Here is a 24,871-nt window from a genome sequence, read left to right on the forward strand (position 1 = left end):
GAGAGAAAGGTCTTCCACCTGCTGGTTCACTCCCCAAATGGCTGCAAAGGCCGGAGCTGAGCTGACCCGAAGCCAGGAGTCAGCAGCTTCTTCCAAGTCTCCCAAGCAGGTGCAGGGGCCCAAGCACCTGGGTCACCTTCTACTGCTTTCCCAGGCCACAGCAGAGAGCTGAATTGGAAGTGGAGCAGCCAGGACTCGAAGTGGCGCCCATATGAGTTGCCAGCACTGCAGGCAGAGGATTAACCTACTGAGCCACAGCACTGCCTCAACTAGCGCTAATATTCTTTAAGTCAGGGGTAGGGAAGTCTTCTGCCAAAGACCATTTGGATATTTATAACACCAATCACTGGCTATACAAAATTATCAACTTAAAAATTAGCCTGCTATAGATTTAGTAAATTTTGAGTACTGCCTATGGTTGCTTTGGAAAGGCCAGACCAAATGATTTTGCAGGCCAGACTTTCACCCCTGCAAAAAGAAACACAGCACGCAGCAATGTAAAATTCATAATGAACGTCATCCAGTTAAAATACTAGGTGGCATCTGAACACACAGAGAAATGTAACCATAATCAGGGGAAAAAAGCAGTCAATAACAGACTCCAAAATAGAACAGGTCATAAAATGACCAGATTTTAAAGTAGCTACTATAAATATGCTCAATATGCTCATGGACTTAAAGGAAACCATGAACGAAGACAGAAATAGAAGAAGTAAGAGAACAAGATTTCTAATCTTTGACAAGGGTGCCAAGAATATATAATGGGGAAATGATGGTCTCTTCAATAAATGGAAATGGGAAAACTGGCTATTCACATGCCAAAAGCAAAACTTACACCACAAAAATTAAATCCAAATGGATTAAAATGTGAACTGTAAAATCTGAAAACAAAAAAATAAATAAATAAGGAAAAACTCCAGGACACTGATCTTGACAAGAAGTTTTTGAACTTGACACCAAAAGCATAGGCAAGAAACGCAAAAATAAACAAGTGGAACTTTATCAAACTAAAAAACTTCACAGCAAAGAAAGCAAGCAACAAAATGAAAATGCAACCCATGGAATGGGAGAAAACATTTGCAAATGATGTGTTTGATAAGGGGTTAATATCCACAATATATTTGGAGCTCAACAGCAAAAAAAACAAATAATCTGATTTAAAAATGGGCAAAACACTCAAATTTTCACAAAGACATAAATGGCCAACTTTTTAACAAGTACTCAACAACATTAATCATCAGGGAAAAGCAAATGAAACCACACTGAGGTACCACGTCACGTTAGCATGACTATGATCTGAAAAGACAAGGGCCAGCTTTGTGCCGCAGGGTTAAAGCCGCCACCTATGACATCAGTATCCCACATGAGCACCAGTTTGTGTCCCAGCTGTTCCACTTCCAATCAAGCTCCCTGATCATGGCCTTGGAAAGCAATGGAAGTTGGCCCAAGTGCTTGGGCCCCTGCCACCCATGTGGGAGAGCCAGATGAAGCTCCTAGCTTCCACCTGGTCCTGCTCTGGCTATTGCAGCCATCTGGGGAGTGAACCAGCAGATGAAAGATCCCTTTCTGTCTTCGCCTCTCTAACTCTGCCTTTCAAACAAAATAAGTAAGTAGACAGTGTATTTCACTTATAAGTAGTTTCTTAAAAAGTTGAAATCATGGAAGCATAGAGTAGAAGAACGGGTGTCAGGGAACTAACTGGAAGCAGGCAGGCAAGAATAGGGAAATAATAGTCAAAGTATACAAACTTTGTTTCAAAACTGAGAAAGTTCTAGAGATCCAATGTAGAAAATGGTAACTGGAGTTGATACCATATTACATGGATGAAACTTGCTAGGACAGTAGCTTCAGTGTTCTCACCACACATCAAATATATGGCAACACTGCAAGGTGACAGATGTGTACATTAGCTTTATTATGGTGACCACAATACATATGTACATCAATACAGCATGTTGTACACCTTGAATTTATACAATTTTCAATTGCCAATCACCACCCAGCAAAGATGAAGTAAGAGGATGGGAGCAAGAATCAGATGAAACAGGAAACAGGAAAAAAATTAAGTACATGAGATGAAGAATCTATTGTAAGAGTTAACAGAAATCTTCAGCAACAAATGAAAGGAAAAGGAAAGGTAGGGCACTGAAGAGCCCTAGAGATTCAGATGCCTCAAAAATGGAGGTTTAGGTCACCTAAAAAAAAAAAAAAAAAAAAAAAAAAAAGACAACCAGCTCAAGTGCTGGCCAAGGGAAAAGAGAACAAATACTTGCAATGAATAAAGGAAGCCATAAATACTAACTGAAGCCTTGAGGCCACTACAATAATCAGAGCAGCTGTGACAATCTTCTCTGCTTATAGTTGTAGAATTTCTATAAACACAGCCAATTAATCCTTTTTGCTTCTCATGCTTGCTTTACACATGAATTGTTAGTGGTTAACTTACATTTTTGTCTCTGAAGTTCAAAGTATTAGCTGGAAATCTGAGTACTGAGGGCAGTAATTACATCACATCATGATCAACAGCATAACCACAGTCCAGAAAGGGCCTTGACAGCACTGTGCCTTTCTGCAGAAAGGCTGAAAGCAACGCCTTTTATGTCAAGAGTCAACACTTGATTTTGTAAACTCCAGAATTGAGAATAATTTTTACATTTTTAAAAGTTGTAAATAATCAAGAATATGGGATAGAGATCATGATTTATCATTAAAACCTAGAAGGGTATTATGAGGCCATTTACAGAACAAGGTTTTTGAATTTTTATTTTATGAAGGAGAACTGCGTCTTTTAAGGGGAAAGTATAAGGTTTCTATTGTTGTCCTTTGAACTTCAAGTATCTGTAGAAGTGTCTGGACAGAGCACAAGGGATCATAGAAGTAAGTTGTACTGTCAGCTCCCAAATCCACCATTCTGTACTCTACCTGGTGATGCTGGAGTATGACTGCACAAATTACATTTTCCTCTGACTGTGTGTTTCTGGTTAGCTTCCACTACTTGAGCATTACAGACTAAGGAAATAAGCACCTTATTCCTTCCTGTTTGCTTTCTGTTCCTGTCAGCACTGCCTGAGCCTGAGCCTGACCTTGAGAGCAGGAATTGGTTCCAGTCTCCAGCTTTTACTGACGCTCCTAGAGCCAGCCACAATACAGCTCCACAGAAGTTCTGGAACTACACTCCAAGGTCTGAGTCCCAGCTCCGAGTGGCTCTCTCCCTAAACTTCTCCATACTGTGGTCTAACCTCTTCCTTGTGTTACTGTTGTTCTAGAGGAAGCAGCTATACTTCCTGTCATTACATATGTGTTCCATGTTTGCTTTTTCATTCCTTCAGCCTTTTTATCTAATTTCTTAAATTATCTCTTCAAAAAATCTACCATTTGTTTTCCCACTTGGATCCCTAATGACACAGGTTTTCAATAAACAGTGGGTAAAGCCGGCGCCGCAGCTCACTTGGCTAATCCTCTGCCTGTGGTGCCTGCAGCGCCTGCAACCCAGGTTCTAGTCCCGGTTGCTCCTCTTCCAGTCCAGCTCTCTGCTGTGGCCCGGGAAGGCAGTGGAGGATGGCCCGAGTGCTTGGGCCCTGCACCAGCATGGGACACCAGGAGGAAGCACCCGGCTCCTGGCTTCGGATTGGCACAGTGCGCCGGCCGTAGCGGCCATTTGGGGGGTGAACCAATGGCAAAGGAAGACCTTTCTCTCTCTCTCAATGTCTAACTCTGCCTGTCAAAATAAACAAACACACACACACTGGGTAAATAAACAAATGTCAGGTACTTCATTAAGCACTAGGGTTATGGTAGTTAAGGCAGACATGGAGCCTATATTCATGAAGTATTTTACTGTGTAAGTGCCATAAAGTACTATGATCTGGCCGGCTCCGTGACTTAACAGGCTAATCCTCCGCCTTACGGCACCGGCACACCGGGTTCTAGTCCCGGTTGGGGCTCCGGATTCTGTCCCGGTTGCCCCTCTTCCAGGCCAGCTCTCTGCTATGGCCCGGGAAGGCAGTGGAGGATGGCCCAAGTGCTTGGGCCCTGCACCTGCATGGGAGACCAGGAGAAGCACCTGGCTCCTGGCTTCGGATCAGCACGATGCGCCGGCCGCAGCGGCCGTTGGAGGGTGAACCAACGGCAAAAAAGAAGACCTTTCTCTCTGTCTCTCTCTCTCTATCCACTCTGCCTGTCAAAAAAATTAAAAAAGTACTATGATCTTACAGCAATAATCTTAATATTATCAGATATGTTTACGTCTGAAATCTAATTACAAAGAGCTTCAGATTTCAGAAAACACTAACAGACTGAGTCACAAAAAACTTATAAACCTGTATTTCAGAATGGTTAATCTGGCAGCAACTTAGCATTGTATGAAGTAAGTTACTAGAGGCAGTGTAAGAAACTATCATAATAATCTAGGTTAGAAATACAAAACTCTGAATACAATTACAGGAGTAGAGGATAAAATGAACCCAACAAACATGGCAAACAGAGTGATAAGTTCTCAGTAACTGATGAGATGCCAAAGACAAAGGGGAATTGACAAGTAAAAAGCATCTGAACCTTTAAATCCTAATAAAGTTAAAACCGTTAATAGCACAGAAGGAATCAGACTATGTAAGAAGTGATATCAAGAAAGAAGTCTAAAATTCCTGAGAGGTTAATGCTAAAGTTATAAAGATGGGAGTTAGCCACAAAAAGTAGAGCTTATATCTACATGCAAACCATGATTTCATGTAATTCAAAATTAATTTCACATCATTAATTATACATACCCCCTGAGGTGGTGCTCCAGAGACCATCACCAGATTTGCATGTATTTCTTCTTCATTTAAACTCAGGCCCATGTATTGAGAAAGTTCCGGATACAGTTTAGGATAAAGATCTAATATAAATAAATGAAAGAATCAATTAATAAAAAAAGCACTGGCAAAATACTCCAAAAGAAAACTGTATCACGGGCTTCTATTTGAGCTTAAAAAGTTACATTTAAGTTAGAAAATACAGAAAGAACTGAAAGATATTTGCAAGGGTTCCTCCTCATCTTTACAACAAGAAATGGAAAATATAGAAAATGTTTAAAGTCAAAGTCATAAAATATGAACACATTCAGACATCCAAATACATTCATCCTTTAGTATTCAGAGAGAACTGATTCAAACAAATAAAAATATCACAGTTTTATAAATTTATTTAGCACCATATCATTTTAGGAATGTTAACTGGGGCCAACATTGGGACCCAGCCGTTGGGACCCAGCAGGTTATGCTGTTGCCTGTGATAATGGCAACCCAGACAGGCACTCGTTGAAGTCTAGCCTGTTCTGCTTCTGATCCTGCTAATGCACCTGGGAAAGTAGCAGAAAAGGAACCAAATACTCAGGTCCCTGCCCCGAAATAGGAGACCCAGACAGAATTCAGGGCTCCTGGCTTTGGCCTGGCCCAGTCCTAGCCATCGCAGTCTTTTGGGAAGTGAACCAGGGGATAAAAGATCTCCTCACAGACCAGCCCCCCGCCCCCTCAATCTTTCTGTAACTCTGCCTTTAGAATAAATAAATTCTTAAAAAAAAAAAGTTAACCACCTTCCAGTGAAATTTTAGAAATAGTATTTTAAAGATTAACTGTATTTAACTTTTTAGTACTATTTTATGAACTATTTCCAAAAGCATTTAAAAAAAAATTTATTTGGAGGGCAAAGTTACAGAGGCAGGCAGAGAGAGAGACCAAGAGAGGTCTTCCATCCACTGGTTCCACTCCCTACATGGCTGCAACGGTCAGAGGTGGGCCAATCCAAAGCCAAGAGCCTGAAGCTTCTTCCAGTTCTCCCATGTAGGTGCAGGGGCCTAAGCGCTTGGGTCATCTTCCACTGCTTTCCCAATCAATAGTAGAGAGCTGGATCAGAAGTGAAACAGCTAGAACTCAAAAGTGGCGCCCATATGGGATCCCAGCACTGCACGTGACAGCTTTACCCACTATACCACATAGCTGGCCCATAAAAGCCCTTTTTCACATGATTTGTGATTAAAATGGAATTTCCAAAAGAAAAAAGTCAAATAGTTTTAAGATAAAATGACCAGGTACAGAAACCTATTTGACATTTATTTTATATCACAAGTCATATTATTTAGAGGCTGGGTCCTGAGTCCCTCTGAACCTTGAAGAAAAAGGATAGGGAACCTTGAAGGAACCAAAGACAGGTTGCGGAGGATGAAGAGACTTCAGCATTTCGGAAGCTCTACAACAAAGAGTTGGGTGGAAATTTTAGATGCTCCCCCAGCAAAGAAGCAGCTCTTTGAGAATGGTAGTGTGGGGCAACTGTAGTTCTCATGTAAGGTTTTCACAAATTAATCAGCCATATTCTAGTACTTATGAGTCAGGCTAAAAAAAATAGTCACTAAACCAGTATCTTCATATTCACAGTTCACTCTAGATAGTTTTTTTAAACATAATCCTATACTTTTTTTTGTTACTGGACTTTAATCACCAATTTTATATAGTATGTTATTATATATAAATATATATTGTATTCTCTATTTTGGGAAAGGAAGACTTAACAAATACTTATGGACAACGAACCAAAAGTAGAAACCTACTTCCATCTTGAGAGATGGGAGCAGAAGCTTCTGACAAAATTGCTGGGTTGGCAGGGTTTGCAGAAAAAGCAGTCTGAGCCTGTAAAACAAAGACCAAAAACATGCTGTTAAATACTTAATGTTCCTATATAAGTTAAACCCAATACAACCAAAAAGAACTGAAGCACTGAAGTGTCAGTCAAGAAAGTTTAATTTCAAACTGATCAGCAATACATTTTTACAGGGTAATCTGCAAAGCAGACATATATATTGGGAATAGGTGTTTGGCCTAGTGGTTTAAACAATGGCATCCCACATCAGAGTGCCTGGGTTCATTCAATTTCTGGATCTGGCTCCTGACTCGTTTCCCACCAATGAAGACCCTGGTTCACACAGTTGGGTTCCTGCCACAACTATGCTGACTCCAGCCCTTGGAAGCATTTTGGGATTAAATCAGCAATGGGAGCTCTCTGTCTCTTTGGCTGGCTGGCTCACTGTCCCTTTCTCTACTTTCAAATAAAAATCAATACAAATTAATAAAAATATATATCACATTCCCAGTAACAAAAACATTTTTTGATTTCTATGAGTAGTTTTGGCATAGTATGAGTTTTCCACATATTATGAAAAATATTTTTCACATCAAAATGAACTTACACTTTCAATTCCATTTTCCCCAGACTTTTTGAAGTATCCATTTCAGCAGGTCTTAGGAGTTATGTTATACTAAGTACAAAAATATTACAAACTATACAAGCAGTACATTTTACCACTCACATAAAAGGATGATGATAAAGTAACTTGTAACCGATAAACTTGCTGAAATTTCTCTGAAAAAGTATGTATTTTTCACGTTCAGCTGTCCTCTCAGCGTTACCTTCATGGCCTCCTCATATTAAGTATCTCACTAATGGGAATACTTTGAAATAGCCAGGTAACATTTAAAATCAAGTTTGGTAGTAAGTTGTACCACCATTCTCAACTTTTTATTTAGTTGGAAATGTATCAACTAAGAAAAGATGTATATGCTTATATTTCAATCTAGCTCTGAAATCCATGTCAAAAGCAGTCCCCAGAACTACTTAGGGAAATGGAAGCTTACTTCAAATAAGTACAGCCCCCTGAAGTTTTAGATAGTTTGGTAACTATTAAATTCATTTGAACTGTGGCTGTTCTAATGTACCTATTAAAGAATATTATAATTTGTTAAATATTCTAAGATGAAACAAAATACATCATGAGAATATAAGTAAAATACAAATAACAACCCACCAATTCTAAGTGTGCTGAATTTTGAAAGCTACTTCACCACCAGCTATCAGCTAAAAGGAGTTAGTGGTGAGCTGGATTATTCCTTGAATAATCCAAGAAAAAAAATTCTGGGAGCTAGCACTGTAACATAATAGTTAATTAAGCCTCTGCCTGCAGCGCTGGCATCCCATATGGGAGCCGGTTTAAGTCTCAGCTGCTCCACTTCCAACTGTTAATGGTCAGGGACAGCAGTGGAAGATGGCCCAAGTGCATGGGCCCCTGCACCTACTTAGGAGACCCAGAAGAAGCTCCAGGCTCCTGGCTTTGAATTAACCCAGCTCTGGCCATTATAAGCGTTTGGGGAGCGAACCAGCGGATAGAAGACCTTTCTCTCTGTCTCCCTCTGTCTGTAACTCTGCCTCTCAAATAAATAAATCTTTTTAAAAGAAAAAAGACAAAATTCTGTTCAGGACTAAAAGCAAACTATCAAAAGACACGGAGGAAACTTAAGTGCATATTACTAAGAGAAAGAAGCTAATGTGAAGAGGCTATACATATTGTAAGACATTCTGGGAAAAATAAAATTGTACAGATGGTTCAAAGATTGGTGGCTGCCAGGGGTTGTGAGGAGGGATGAATAGGCAGAACACAGAATTTTAGAGAATGAGACTTTCCTGTAGATACTACATTGGTATATACTTGTCTTTATGCATTCGTCTAAAGCCATAGAATACATGACACCAAGAGTGAACCTTAATGTAAATTATAGACTTGGGGCAATAATTACACATGAAAGTTCATCAAATGTTAACAAATGTCCCACTCTGATAAGTATGCTGGCAATGGGGGAGGCTTTGAGTGTGTGGAAATGAGAGTATATAGTACTTTCTGCTCAATTTGGCTGTGAATCTCAAAATGCTTTAAAACACAGCTTGTTAATTTAAAATACTACAACTCTTTTTTACAGTAGTTATTGTTACAGAGAGACAGACAGATCCTCCAATCACTAGTTCCCTCTTGATTGGCCACAACTGCCAGGGCTGGGTCAGGCCTAACCCAGGAGCCCAGAACTCCACCTGGCAGGGGCCCAAGAACATGGACGATGTTCCACTGCCTTCCCAGGCACACCAATTGGAAGCTGGATCAGAAGTACAACAGCCAAGACTGAACCAGCACCCACATGGGATACCCATGTCACAGGCAGTGGCCCAACCTGCTATGCCACAATGCCAGCCCTATTTTTATTCTTTCACTGCTATTGTTCTTACCTAAGGAATTCTGACAAGTATATAAAGCTCCCTGGAAATTTATTAAAATTCCATCATGTAACTTGTGAAAATAAAAGAAAGATGTAGTAACAAGGGCTTACCACTATAAATCATTAAATGCAAAAAATTATTTTAAATAATTTATTTTATCAGAAAACTGTTGAAAAAGGAGGAGAGAGTTGTCCCAAGGAACAGGCAGTGACTGCGAGGGCCTGTGTTTCTGTCACTTACAGAAAGTATGAGTAAAAGCCACATCTGTGAATTCACTTCTGTCAAACTCTACTTACCACAGTAGGAAACTGATAAGCACTAGTTCTCTATTTCATTGTTTCTTAAAGCTTATTTTGCATAGGTAGAAGAACCACAGGCTCCTAGTAGAATTTGGAATGAATGGGAAGGTTCAGACATGACATGCTAAAAGTCATGCCCAATGGCTCTTATAGTTACAAACTGCCAGTTCACTGCTGCAATTTAGCTTTGCTATGGTGTAAAATGAATACTTGCTTCCTCCATAATATCTTTTCAGAGGCATAACAAAGAAAACAAAAGTATAATCCACTTTAGAAGACAAAGCCAAAAAAATAGACTATTTTATTGTCTAGAATATGAATATTTTAAAATCTAGTGGAAATAAAGAACTATGTTCCCCACCCTATCTCCCTACCTCCTTACTTACCACTGTATCTCCTAAAAGCTATTCCTCTGCTCTGAACATAAGAGGCGCTCTTAATGAAAATATCCATGTAATCTTCTTCTCCTTAGAGAAGTCAGCATGACTGACACTGCAGCCCTCTTTATTTCCAATCTAACACCTGTCAGTATCAACTTTTTTTTTTTTTTTTAATTTTTGACAGGCAGAGTGGACAGTGAGAGAGAGACAGAGAGAAAGGTCTTCCTTTTGCTATTGGTTCACCCTCCAATGGCCGCCGCGGTAGGCGCGCTGCGGCCGGCGCACCGCGCTGATCCAATGGCAGGAGCCAGGTGCTTCTCCTGGTCTCCCATGGGGTGCAGGGCCCAAGGACTTGGGCCATCCTCCACTGCACTCCCTGGCCACAGCAGAGAGCTGGCCTGGAAGAGGGGCAACCGGGACAGGATCGGTGCCCCGACCGGGACTAGAACCCGGTGTGCCGGCGCCGCAAGGCAGAGGATTAGCCTAGTGAGCCGCGGCGCCGGCTAGTATCAACTCTTTTTCTGCTACTTTCAAAATTCAAAGCTACAGTTAATTTAATTTCAATCCTATGAAAAACTAGCAAAAAAGGAAAACAAAGGATAAATTATTCTTGCTTTTATATCTGTCTGCAAATTCTTATCAGATAATGTACTGATGTTTTACTAATGGCTTAACAGTTATTCTAGAGAGCAAAATGTTTCAGATAAAAGCTTTTTAAAAAGAAAACACTTGTTCAGATGAACTTTGGAGAAATACAAAACCACATTGAAAAGATACTGACAAACTATAAGTACTTAAAGAAAGGAGGAACTGAACATTTAAGATGAATGAACAGACCACTTAAAACATCAAGGCAAAGCCTTGGTGACTGAACTAGATTCCAAAGAGTTTATGAACCACATTTTAATATTCATACTGGATCTATAATAGAAAATAACTGTTTATGGTTCCCTTCACATAACAATTTTCTCATCCACAACTACAAGGTTAACCATCATAGCAACACGTTACCATTCTTGTTTGTTTTTCCTTTCACTCTAGTAAAGCCACACTTTTCCTAAAACGTTGTCAGTTTGGTTACAAATTCTCACACATTTGTAATACACTTTTAACTCATTAATGAATTAAGAAATACATCTCACTTTATAGCCTACAATATAAGCGAACAAAAGGTTTATGAAGTATAAAAATGAACAAATACGTCTGCTAGTTAAGTTTACTGCTTTACTTCTTTAAGTAGAATGTATGCTATAATATATCCCTTAAAAAAAAAAAAAAAAAAAGGCATACCTGAATTACTTTGTCTACCTTCAAGTCTTCAAGAGATGGATAGAGAGACATTTTTCCTGATTTATCTAGGAGGGGAAAAAAGTCATATATTCAAATGTCATAGAAATTTAAATAGTATGCATAAACAAGAAACAACTATTTAATACAACAAGAAGCTTTTTTTAAATTAAACTTTTATTTAATGAATATAAATTTCCAAAGTACAGCTTATGGATTATAATGGCTTCCCCCTCCCATAACTTCCCTCACACTTGCAACCCTCCCCTTTCCAGCTCCCTCACCCCTTCCATTCACATCAAGATTCATTTTCAATTCTCTTTATATACAGAAGATCAGTTTAGTATATATTAAGTAAGGATTTCAACAGTTTGCCCCATATAGCAACACAAAGTGAAAAAATACTGTTGGAGTACTAGTTATAGCATTAAATAACAGTGTACAGCACATTAAAGACAGAGATCCTACATGATGTTTTTTAAAAATTAATTAATTTTCTATGCCATTTCCAATTTAACACCAGGTTTTTTTTTTCCATTTCCAATTATCTTGATATAAAGAAGATAGATTCTGTACATACTTAGTAAAGATTTCATCAGTTTGCACCCACACAGAAACACAAAGTGTAAAAATACTGTTTCAGTACTAGTTATAGCATCACTGCACATTAGACAACACATTAAGGGCAGATCCCACATGAGATGTAAGTACACAGTGACTCCTGTTGTTGACTTAACAATTTGACACTCTTGTTTATGGCGTCAGTAATCTCCCTAGGCTCTAGTCATGAGTTGCCAAGGCTATGGAAGCCTTTAGAGTTCGCCAACTTTGATCTTATTCCGATAGGGTCATAGTCAAAGTGGAAGTTCTCTCCTCCCTTCGGAGAAAGGTACCTCCATCTTTGATGGCCCCGTTCTTTCCACTGGGATCTCACTCGCAGAGATCTTTCATTTAGGTCTTCTTTTTTTTTTTCTTTTCCATGGTAACTTGGCTTTCCATGCCTACAACACTCTCATGGGCTCTTCAGCCAGATCTGAATGCCTTAAGGGCTGATTCTGAGGCCAGAGTGTTGTTTAGGACATCTGCCATTCTATGAGTCTGCTGTGTATCCTGCTTCCCACAACAAGAAACATTTAAACTACAAAACATTTGAAAAAGAAAAAGGAACATCTAGGACATGACACAAGTTGTTAACTGGGATTTCAGGGTTACCACACTACTTCTGATAGAGGGTCTGGTGCTGTGGTGTAGTGGGTAAAGCTGCTGCCAGTAGTACCAGAATCCCATGTGGGTACCGGTTCAAGTCCTGGCTGCTCCACCTCAGATTCAGCTCTCTGCTATGGCCTGGGAAAGCAGAAGATAGGCCCCTGCACCCGCATGGGAGACCTGGAAGAAGTTCCTGGCTCCTGGCTTCGGATCAGTACAGGTCCAGCCATTGTGGCAAATTGGGGAGTGAACCAGAGGATAGAAGACTCCTCTCCTTCTCTCCTTCCCGCCCTCCCTCCCTCTCTCACTGCCTCTCCTTCTCTCTCTGTGTAACTCTTTCAAATAAATAAACCTTAAAAAATATGTGTGCATATAAGGGTCTTCAAAAAAATTCACAGAAAAGGCATATTCTGGTGGTTGGGAGGAGGAAGTCTGGTAGAATTCAAAATTCAGTAGTGACACTTATCCAGCCCTCTTTTTGGTTGGGAGGGTCTTTATTACTGACTCAATCTCCATCTTGGTTATTAGTCTGTTTTGGGGTCCTATGTATTCATGACTCAGTGTTGACAGATTGTATGTGTCCATGAATTTATCCATTTCTTCCAGATTTCCCAATTTATTGGCATGTTGCTCTTTGCAGTAATTCCTGATGATTCTATGTTTCTGTGGTATCCACTGGTATATCTCATTTTTTATCTCTGATTTTATTGATTTGGATTTTTTTTGATTAGTTGGACCAACGGGGTAACAATTTTGCTTATGATTTTTTTGTTTCAATTTTGTTTATTCTCTAATTTTAATCCTTTCCTCCTAATAATTTTGAGTTTGGTTTGTTGTTTTTCTAGGTCCTTGAGATGCATTGTTAGATCATTTACTTGATGTCTTTCCAATTTCTTGATGTAGGCACTAACTGCTATGAAGTTTCCTCTTAACACTGCTTTTGCTGTGTTTCATAAGTTTTGATATTTGGCATTCTCATTTTCATTTTTCTTCTAGGCATTTCTTCTTTCCCTTTTGATTTCTTCTATGACTCACTGTTCATTCAGGAGCACACTGTTCAGTCTACATGTGCTTGTATATCTTCTAGAGATTCTTAAGTTGTTAATTTTTAGCTTCATTCCATTGTGGTCAGAAAAAATACATGATATTACTTCAATTTTATTGAATTTGTTGAGCCTTGCTTCATGGCCTAGCATATGGTCTATCCTAGACAAAGTTCCATGCACTGATGAAACGCACATATATTCTTTAGCTGAGGGATGCAAGTTACCTAAATAGGTCTTCAGATTTTTTCACTGACTTATCTTTTAAAGCTTTTCCATCCTTTGTTATTTATACTTTTTGATGAATGTTTTATTTTTTTCTAGGTTTTTCCCTCCTAGTACATAGAATCAATTTTATACACTGACCTTATATCACAGCCTTGCTGAACTCATTACTACTTAGGGTTTTGTTTTTGTGGATTCATTAGCTCTATTTAGTAGTGTCAAGTAAGCAATGGCAACTTTTCCTTTGCCATTTGGATGTCTTTTACATTTTTTTAAATGCAATGGTAAAATATATATAACATGAAATCCACCCTTAAATTTTCAAATGTACAATACAGTACTGATAATCTTATGCATACTGTGTATAGCAGATTTCTAGAATGTTTTCATCTTGCATAACTGCAATTCTACATAAACTGAACAATTCTCCATTTCCCTTCCCCTAAGTCCTAGTAATTACCATTCTGCTTTTTCTTTCTATTAATCTACTACTTTAGATACTTGAAGTGGAATCATCCAGCACTTGTCCTTTTGTGACACACTTATGGCATTTAGTTGATATTCCCAAAGTTCATCCTTATTATATAAAGACTCATTTTTCAAGGCTAACATTCCATTGTGTGCATGTTCACATGTATAGTATACACACACATACACTCATGTATATCACATTTTATCTATTCATCCATAGATGGATATTCAGATTGTTTTCAACCTCTTGGCTAGGTTATTAGAGCTGCAATGAACACAGGAGTGCTAGTACAAAGAGCAAGACTTTGGAGTCTTGTTTTAAAGTCTTCTGAATAAATCCTACTTGATCATAGTGAAGGATCCTTTCAATGTGCTGTTGAATTTGGCTAGCTATTACTGTACTGAAGATGTTTGCATCCATGATCATATAAGGGCAACTGGCCTCTAGTTTTTCTCATGTTGTCTTTGGAATCAAGGTATGTTGGCCTTATAAAATGAATTTTAGAAGTATCTCTTCTTTTTCAGGTTTTTGCAAGAGTTTAAGAAGGACAAGTATCAATTTTTTAAAGGTTTGGTACATTTCTCTATTGAAGCCATTGGTGTAGGCTTTTCTGTGTTGAGAAGACTTTTAATATAATGTTATTATAGGTTCATTCTGATTTTGTACTTCTTCATAATTCAATCTTGGCAGACTCTGTTTCTTGGAATTTATCCACTTCTAGGTTTGCTTTTCTTTTGTAGTTACTTGAGGAGTAAGTTAGGTTATTTGAGATCTTTTTTTCTTTTAATGGAGGTATAAATAGCCCTCCTGGAACTGCTTTTGCTGCATTTCCTAAGTTGTGGTATATAATCTGTTTCTGCTTAGCTGAAACTTTTTTCTAATTCCCCACTTATGTATTCCTTGACCCCCAAAATACTCGAGTGTGTTAATTATCACATATTTGAGAATTTTGCATTTTCTACTACTATAAGATTTCTAATTTCATTTTCTTTTGATCAGAAAAGATGTTTGGTATGAATTCAACAGTGTTAAATCTGTTATTACTTGTTTCGCCACCTGTATTCCAAAAAATCTTTCATGTGCATTTAAGAAATAAAAGTATATTTTTCGTAGGGTAGAATGTCTTTAGATACATTTGGTTTACAGTATTGTTCAAGTCTTCTCTTAGCTTGCTCATTATCCGCTGGATGTTTTCACCCATTACTGAAAATGTGATATTGAAATTTCCTATAATTGTGGTGCTCTTTCTCCCATAGGTTTTGTCAATATTTGTGACCTTAGTCATATAATAATGCTCCCTTCTTCCTGTGAATTAACTCTTTTATTATCATTATATAATATCCTTCTTTGTCTTGTGATAGTTTTGACTTAACATTCCTATTCTCTTTGGTTACCATTTTCTGGAATATTAAATAATATTTTGCTGGTAGTTTGTTTTTAACATTTGGAGTATATTACTTGTCTTCTTTTTGGCCTGCAAAGTTTCTGCTGAAAAATCTGCTTATTGTGTTATGAATGCGCGCTCGTACAGGATGAGCCACTCTTCTCTTACAGTTTTCAAAATGCTCTTTGAGATTTGACCTTTTGATGACAGTGTGTCTCAGTGTGTGTGGATGACTTTGGATTGCTCCTATTGAGAGTTAATTGGGGTTCTTGAATCTAGATATTGGGAAGTTTTAGGCTTTTGAAATAAGTTTTCTGCCCTTTTCTTTTTCCTCCTTCTGGAACTTCCATAATAGGTATACTGGTCCACTTAATGTTATTCCATTACTGTCCTCAACTGTCTTAACAGTATTCTTTTTGGTTCTATGACTGCATAATTTCAAGTCATCTGTTTGACTTTGCCAATTATTTCTTCTGCTGAACAAGCATCTTGTTGAACTCCTCTAGTAAATCTGTTAGTTATTGCACTCTTCATCTCCAAAATTTCAGGTTCTTTTAAAATTTTTTTCCATCTTTTTGTTATTTTGTTCATGAATTATTTTCCTAACCTAACTGCGCATGTTTATAGTGGCTGGAAATCTTTGTGGATGAACTCAAATACCTGTTTCTTTAGGGATGATTCCTGGAAATTTTGCCAGGAAGCATAAGGCAGGTGGCCCAAACGCCATGCGCCCTGGAGGCGCAGGGCAGTACAGTCCGCAATAGCAAAAGGCCAAAGGGCTGTGCCCACCATGTCCCAGACCTTTAATCCACTTCCAAAGGGGAGTTCTCATCATTCTTAAACACAAAGCATTCCTCGAGGATTTTACTTACCTGGTTTCATTTCATTTCATCCAATGTGTTTCCAAGCATTAAAACATTTTTGCTACAACTACAGGGAATGTGCTCCTGTGCCCCCTCATCTATGCAAAAGGTGCTTTGTCTGCCTGGAATGACCTTCACCATTCTCCATTTATCAAAATCCTAGTCAGCCTTGAGGCCTAACTCAAGAGCTGTTTCTTATGTCTGAAGAAATCTGCTCCTCAATTTAGCAGTTTCACTGTGCCTTACATTGTAGGTAGAGTATGTTACTAACATTTAGGAGCAGATTTGCTCTTGACACCAGCTTCCTGTTAATATTCACCATAGAAGGAAGCAGGTGTTGGCTTAAGTAATTGGGTCTGCATCACCTATCTGGGAACCTCGAACTTAATTCCCAACTCCCAGTTTTGGGCTGACTTAGTCCAGACACTGCCTGTAGCAGGTATTTGGAGAGTGACCCAATGAATGAAATCTCTTTCTTTCAAATAAGTCACTTTTTAAAAAGATAGATTTGTTTATTTATTTATTTGAGAGGCAGAGTTACAGAGAGAGAGAGAGAGACAGAGAAAGAGGTCTTCCATCCACTGGTTCACTCCCTAGATGGCCACTATGGCCAGAGCTGGGCCAATCTGAAGCCAGGAGCCAGGAACTTCCTCCAGGTCTCCAACGTGGTGCAAGGGCCCAAGCACTTGGGCCATCGTCTATTGTTTTCCCAGGAGATTAGCAGGGAGCTGGATTGGAAGTGGAGCAGCTGAGACTTGATGCATGCAGATGGGATGCCAGTGCCACAGCACCAGGCCCCAATAAATCAACTTTTAAATAATTTATATAGTGGCAAGATTCAAAAATCTAAGTCCTAGTCCTAGCTCTGCCACCAACTTAAGTTGCTCCCGAGGGTCTCAGTTTAATGCACATTTCATCAACAAAAAAACTCTTCTGTGAGGCAAAAAAATTTTGTCCTTTAAATATCTGCTACTACAAGCTATACTACTCTAATTCTTCAACAAAGCACTTGAACATTCTAGTCCCTTAAATCATTTCCACATGAATGAAGTATATCAAACTATTCCCTTAAACAAAGTAACCTAATTAGCTTCAATTAACATAGACTAGGACACTGGCACAGATTGCAAATGTAGTAAAGAGCAGTATCCCAAAGTACTACCATATGGTATCAAAGTAAAAACAATCTTAAGGTCCTTCAACTTTAAAGTACGTAAGAATAATCTGGGAATATCATTAATAACACAGATTTATGAGTTCCAGAAGCAGACACTGAAATGGTATGCCTAGAGAGGGGAAACACTAAGCCTGCGGTGGGGATCCAGGAAACCCATATATCTATATACATATATATATGCTCCCTCCAATGGTACCCAATAACAGGAAGTTAGATCAGCAAACCAGGACTTGAGCCCAGACCCTCCAATGTGGTATATGGGCATTATAAGTGTCATCTAACTGCTGCACCAAATGTCTGCCCCTTGACTCCATAACTTTTAGTTTTCCTTAGAGATCTTTCAAAGAACAAAGAGGAAAAATATTTTGTAAAATATTCTGTTTCACAAATACCATATATTTGTAAGGTTCACAGAAGCTTTTATAATTCTAAGAGACATTATGAGATCTAGTGAACTTATTTTCCCTGTATCTTGAAACACCTTTGCTATTTCATCAATACAGGAATTATTTAATCATTATACAACCGTATTCTCAACTGTATTAAAAATACTAAACTGACCACAAAAATAGAGTCATTTATAATGATGATGCAATAGTAAATAAATCTTCCTATTACAAGTCATTCAGTTTGTACTGCTCAAAGTAAGCAACCTTTGAAGAAGGTATAAAGCCTGGGGTGGGTGTTTGGCACAGCTGGTTGGGACACAATCACATTCTGCATGGGAGTGCCGGGGTTTGAGTCCAGGATCTACTTTGGATTCTAGTTTTCTGCTAATGTCCACCCTGGTAGGCAGTGAAGATGCTCAAATAATTGGATCCCAGCCACCCATGTGAGAGACCTGAATTGGGTTTGTAGCTCCAAGCTTCAGTCTGACCCAACCCCAGCTTGCTATGGGCATATGGGGAGTTAACTAACAAATGGAAGATGTCTTTCTCTGCCTTTCAAATAAATTTTTTAAAAAATTTTTTAAAAGAAAGTATAAAGTCTGGAAAGATCACTTTCATGGGTCCTGGTTCTGGGAAACCTTCACTGAACACAGTAGAAATTTGGGCTTTTATATTTTCCATTCACAATGGCAGAGAGAAGAAAACTAGAGGAAGATGTTTATTAAATCAGATGATGAATGCAAAAAGTAGTTACACTCTAGATTTTTACAATGAGAAGATGGATCTCAGACTATGAGTTTTAGATGATATGCTAATTGAAATTCCCCAAACTTAAATGTATCCCTAATTATAAAGAAATATATTTATTTACTTCAATTAGTCATCCATCAGGAAGGAATTTATCATGCAATATTTTGACACAATTCCTTGGGCATCCTGTCTCACTAAAAAGAAATTATAATCTCCTTACATATCTTATAGCTCTGTGCACAAAAATTTACGTGGTATGGCTTTTAAGTGGTCAAATAAAGTCAAATATGTAAACAAAAATAATTCGAAGAGTACTGTAATACGGAAACATTTAAAACTTCATGGCATTTTCCTTCACTTGCATTTACAAAGCTATAAATGAAAAGTCCTTGCAAGTACACAAAAAATGGTCATCTTCAACAAAATTATGAGCCATAAAATTTTTCAAGGGCCTCACATTTTGATAATGAAAGTGTGAAAATTATCAGATAGTAATGACAGCATCCATTAGATGTGTAATTTATAAGTCTGGAATCAGTATTGTGTTTTGATAATGCGAATCAAAACTGCTGAGAAGTTAGTACATACTAGAGCTGTACGAGGATAATTCAAAAAGCTTGTGGAAAATTTAATCTTTTCATTCCTTTTTCCACAAACTTTGAAATATCCTATGTTTGAATTAATCTAAGATTATGTTTTTTATTTTTTCAAGATTTTGAGAGGTAGAGTTACAGAGAGAGGGAGAGACAGAGAGGTCTTCCTTCTGTTGGTTCACTCCCCAAATGGCCACAACGGCCGGAAGCCAGGAGCCAAGTGTTCTTCCCGATGTCCTACGCAGGTGCAGGGGCCCAAGGGCTTAGGCCATCCTCTACTGCTCTCCCAGGCCATAGCAGAGAGCTATGGATTGGAAGTGGAGCAACCAGGACTAGAACCATCACCCATATGGGATGCCGGCGCTGCAGGCGGAGGATTAACCTACTGTGCCACAGCACCCTCCCCTAAGATTGTTTTAAATGAACACAGAACAGCTGATGAGCAATCAGCGAACTCAAAAATGCTGGGGGCCGGCGCTGGTGCAGTAGGTTAATCCTCTGCCTGAGGTGCTGGAATCCTATATGGGTCCAGGTTCTAGTCCTGGCTGTTCCGCTTCCCACCCAGCTCTCTGCTACGGCCTGGGATAGCATAAGATGGCCCAAGTCCTTGGAACCCTGTCCGCGCCTGCGTGGGAGACTCAGAAGCAGCTCCAGCCATTGCGGCCGTTCCAGGAGTGACCCAGTGTATGGAAGACCTTTCTCTCTGTCTCTTCCTCTCACTGTCTGTAACTCCACCTCTCAAATAAATAAAATCTTTTTTTAAAAAAAAATGCTGTCCATTTATCTTCAAAATCAAGAAAATTTAACATTTTTGCATTTAAATGATCAAAATTTCTAAAACAGTATTATCTCTTTTTACTTAGACAAATTCATGAAATGGCATAAAAATGTAAAAAGTGTTCACTGGACTTAGACGGTAAAAAGTGATGGTCCTGATTTCTAGCATGTTGAGAGTAAGATTCAGTATAGTTCACATAGGTATTGAGGAACACAGCTGATGAAGTCCTACACTTGATCTTAGCCAAAAGGCAGAGAAGCGATACTTGATAAAGCCCTAAACAATCTTCCAGAGACTGTTTCCCAAACTTGGCTAATCATCAGATTAGAATCACCTGGGGCAGTAAACATAGCTTCCCAGGCTGACACAGATTTCATGGAATGGACTTAAGAACTCTTCTTTTTAACAAATATCCAGGGGGATTCTGCAGATCAGCCATTGAGCAATCCAACCACAGGAAGTTCCCATTTCTGACTTACAGGACTAGCAAAAACCCAGTTTAACAACACTTGCTGACGCAAGGCTTTGAGAAACACCTATGCATCACCAGTTTTGGGAGTGTAAAACAAACAAACAAACACAATTTTCATGAACAATGGGTGCCCGCTATCTATGAAGATTATAAATTCAATTTCCCTCCCACCCAGTAATATAACTTCAGGTCTTCAGCCTACATATACTTTGCACAAAGGAAGCAACACCCACAAAACTAAAGAGTTCCAAAATACTTTGACTAGAAAATAAATGCATGATGTACAGCAGTATATAAAGTATTCTAATTTGCTTATTGAAAGGAAAGAAATACATTTGGACATTCGCCTGCACAGGAATAAAATTTCTCTGGACGAAATCCAAGAAACTGAAAACAGCAGGCAGCCTATCATAAAGTAATACAGTTTGCTAGACAACACAAACAGGAGATTTTTAAACCGGATACTGTTTTAACTGTGCCAGTCTTGAGTCAGTGACTGCCTACCTCCTCAATGAGGAAATAAATTTTAAAAAAAATGTTGGCAGCACTTGGAAAGAAATAAATGACAATATAACTATTAGGTGTAGGAACTCTTTCAAAGTTGCTTGGGGGATTCTTTTCACAATCTTTTGGCATTTACCTTTAAAAAGTACCCCAAACACAAAAAAACAGGAAAAACAAATACCTGAGTAACTCTTCATTTCAAAGAACAGTTTTAAGTACATTCAACTGTCAACCATCAGCAAATTATTTCCCCTTTGTTCCTGATTTTTATAGTTTTTTATAATACCCAAAACATAACTAAAATTAACGTTGCTGGAGTTAAATTTGATGAGGTGATCATTCACTGAACTTTTTAAACGTCATTTCCTTTTGTTTATTCTGTAACCCAAACCACTTGACATATAATATTTATGTACCATTTAAGGCACTAAAGTTTAGAGAGCTGAGTAACAGATTAGATGAAAACAAAATTTTTTTCTATTCGCACTGGACTTTAAAATAGGAAACTGACCAGATTAGACAAATTTGAGTTCTCACTGATCACACAGACTTTTAGAAATCAATCTAATTACAAGGCCTGCAGCTGCGTTTCAACTTTCCCTTCTTAATCCAACAGTTTTCTCTTTAAATCAAGTGGATGTTTAAGAATTTGGTAAACTGAGTGTACTTTCTAAGTAACGTCCTTAACGGGGAGAAAAAAAAAACCGGTAAATATTTAAGCATAGAATACAGTCCAACCAGGTAACCCTAGAAGGTCCTTTCAAAAATCGCACAACAGAAGACGCTAATGATTCCATAATCCCAGCGCGGTGAAAGGGAAAAGTTTCCGTATCCACACTGCCTGCACTTCCCCATTATTCCAAGGAAATCCCGAAACGAAAGCTCTGAGTCACCAGATCTCTGAGGACACGCGTGTTTCCTTCCGAACACACCCCACTGGACACGTTCTTCCCTCGGCTCCGACTTCTCCAGCTCCCAGCGCGGAGCCGGCGACCGCTTCCCCGCCCCCGCCACAAAGTCAAGGCTTCGCCCGCGGAACAAGCGCCGCCTTCTGCCCTCCCGGAGCCCGGGCGTCCCCGGCGGGCCGCCGAGGAAGGCGAGTGAGTCCGGCACCTGGAGGCTCCGTGCCCAGCGGCCCCTCCTCACCCATCTCCGGAGCCCCTCTCTGAGGAACAACAAGGGTCGAGAAGCCGTCCCGGCAAGGGAGCCCCAGAGCCGCGCGGGGCTGCGGGCGCCGCCAGAGCGGGGCCTCGGGGCGCCGTCCACCCCAGCCGCGGTCCGGCGGGACCCCGACGCCGACCGAGCGCGCCGCTCCCGAAACTTCCCCCCTCAGGCCCAGCTGGGCGCCGGGAAGGACGCCGAAGCCCCCCGAAGAGCGGGCGTCCTGCCTCCGCCGCCTCCGGAAAACCGCTGTGACGGGGACGCTTTCCGTTAAGTGGCCCGAGCGGTCCACGTCCCTTGTCCCCGAGCCCGAGGTGCCGCGCGGGCGTCTCCCCCTCTTTTCCCAAAAGCTGCTCACCTAGACCACAAGGACTCGCTCGCCGCCGCCGCCGCCGCCGCCGCCTCGATCGCTGCTAGCGACTTCCGAGACCCGAGAAAACGAGAGCGGCGCGCGCCCGAGGACCGCCCGCCAGGCGCGTCACGGCACCGCCCCCCCCACCGCCTTGGGGCGCGCAGGCGCACGGCGCCGGGTCAGGTGATCCGGTCCCCGTGGAAACCGGATGGCGGGGGGTGGGGCGGGGCCATGGAAACGGGGGCGGAGCGTGGGGGGGTCTTCTCTGTGGCTCCGAGGGTCACAAACCGTCTGGCCGCCCGCCCCGCCCACCGTCGGGGGCGCCAGGCTGCCCAGCCAGGATTCCCAGTCTGCCCTCCGCGGTCCCGATGCTTTATGCTCAAGGAGACCTTGGGCCCCGCTCACTGCGTGCGTTCCCCGCCTGCGGTCACCCGGTGGGCCTGTAATACAAAGAGGTACGGAGAAGCCAGGCTTCCTCTTGGAAGGTTTTCCTTGCCCAGCTTCCGGCTTCCGCCACTGCTGTCCAGCAGTCACCGTACCCTGCTGGTAAACCCCTCCCGAGACCCTTTCTTAACTCCTGCCCCATTTATCTCTTGGTTTTTTGTTTGGGATTTTATTACTTTTAACGTTTGTTGTTAAGAGTTAGGTGTAATATTGTGCAATAGTAGCTGTAGCCTAACACAAAAACCTAAAAACTAGTGTTTCTTGAGTGCTATGAGCTAGGCATTATTCTAAGAACTTAATGTATATAATCTTGATCTTCACATCGAACTGTAAGATAGGTACCAACGACCAGAGTAATCAGTTACTTTGAAATGCCAGAGCCCTTGACAAAATTTCATTAATTTACAAGTTTATTTGTAACTAATAAAAATCTGGGCACGGAAGTGATGAGCTGTAATAAAGTTGCCCTTGGGGACCTTATAGTTTAGCTGATGTGAAAAACATTTAAAAATAATCACACAGTAGCTTGGGAAGGGAAAGCTTTTTTTCAGGTAACATGATTGCGATAAAGAAAATTCCTAAGAACTGACTCATACACACAAGCTAATAAACAACTGTAGCAAAGTTGCAGGGTATGTTGCTGAACAACCCCCAAGTTGCTATAGAACCCTCAAACCTGGGTCTGCTTGCCTGATAGGCAGAAAGCCAATCTCTGACATTGGGGTGGCAGATGAAAATACGTATGTATTGCAAAGCGCGGCGCAAGGAGCTGGACAAGCTGTTGCTCAATTTCCAGGCTCTCAAGCACTTAGAGGTGAAGGTTCCTGTAGACTGAAATTGGAGCAGAGAGGCGTATAATCAGCTCACGTCCCAGTCCGCGGTTGGTCAGTGGTGCTCTGACCTTCCTTTGATTAATCAGTGATGTCATGCTCTTTAGGGAGTTTATGAAGGCCAGGTGGGGTTATAGTAGGAGTTACCTTCTACCCCAGACCAGGAATTTCCCTAAACAAACCCCTCCGGACAATTCTGGCCAACAGGGCTTTGCCTAGGTCCAGTGATTAGAGCCTTGGAGCCAGCTATGTCATTCCCTCAATTCAGTGAATTCCTTTCGGTGAAGGACAGGCAAAGACACCTTTAGGCTGAGATGACATATGAGAGGCTGGGTGGCCAATTGGGGAGTTAACCAGCAGATGGAAGACCACTCTCTCTCTCTGTCTCTTCCTCCCTCTCTCTGCAACTCTGCCTTTCAAATAAGTAAAATAAATCATATTTTTTTAAAAAATAAGAAAAGTCAATTAAAAACTGGGCAGTAGATCTGGCCAGATATCAGAGAAGATTTATAAATGTCAAATAGGTATGAGAGGTCTTCCAAAAGTTCATAGAAAATGCATCTAATGAAAATACTGTCCATGGGTTTCTAATTTTTTGCACCAAATAAACATCTTTTAATTTCACTTTTCACAAACTTTCTGAAGTACCTTTGCACAAAATGTTAATAGTAGGGAAACTGAATGTGAGATATGGGGGGCATGGGTATATGTGAATTCTACGAGTTGCTCAGTGTTTCTGTAACCCTAAAACGTTCCCCAAAGTTACATCTATTAATTAAAAGAAATAATTACACAATTATTATTAAGATTATTAAATAAAATATAAAAGTATTATTAAAATAAAAAGTAGTGAAATATGTTTGAAGGAAAAGTTTAAAAAGCTGTAACAAGGGAACCAAAAGGAAAACAAAGGCTTCCTTGAAGATATAGCTTATAAATTGCATGGTAAACGTTAGCAAAGCGAGGAATGAAAGAAAAGTGTTCCAGGAAAAGGGAATAGCACATGCAAAAGCATCTGGAGTTGGATTGAAGGTTAATGCATTCCAGGAGCTGAAAGGTCACAGTGACTACAACACCAGGAAGAAAAGGAATGTTTTGACATGAAGCTGGAGAAGCAAGCAAGGCTGTGTTGAAGCTACCAAAAAGAGTAACATGATTAGATTTTTGCATTTAAACTATGGCTCATCACT

At 40.1% G+C, this 24,871-nt stretch overlaps 1 protein-coding gene across 2 annotated transcripts in view; it reads right to left on the reverse strand.

Annotated features, from left to right (window-relative positions):
- Window positions 1-22,537, reverse strand: part of SDCBP (syndecan binding protein) — a 34,264-nt gene extending 11,727 nt beyond the window's left edge. For both annotated transcript variants that reach the window (XM_062188470.1, XM_062188469.1), the window contains exons 1-4: window positions 22,414-22,537; window positions 11,042-11,106; window positions 6,584-6,662; window positions 4,767-4,876 (exon numbers count right to left, since the gene is read on the reverse strand). In XM_062188470.1, the coding sequence (XP_062044454.1) occupies window positions 4,767-4,876; window positions 6,584-6,662; window positions 11,042-11,092 (240 nt within the window). In that variant the 5' untranslated portion in view covers window positions 11,093-11,106; window positions 22,414-22,537. The remainder of the gene's footprint in view (window positions 1-4,766; window positions 4,877-6,583; window positions 6,663-11,041; window positions 11,107-22,413) is intronic.
- Window positions 22,538-24,871: the final 2,334 nt, after the last annotated feature.

Source organism: Lepus europaeus, chromosome 4 (genome assembly GCF_033115175.1).
Source record: "Lepus europaeus isolate LE1 chromosome 4, mLepTim1.pri, whole genome shotgun sequence".
NCBI lineage: Eukaryota > Metazoa > Chordata > Mammalia > Lagomorpha > Leporidae > Lepus > Lepus europaeus.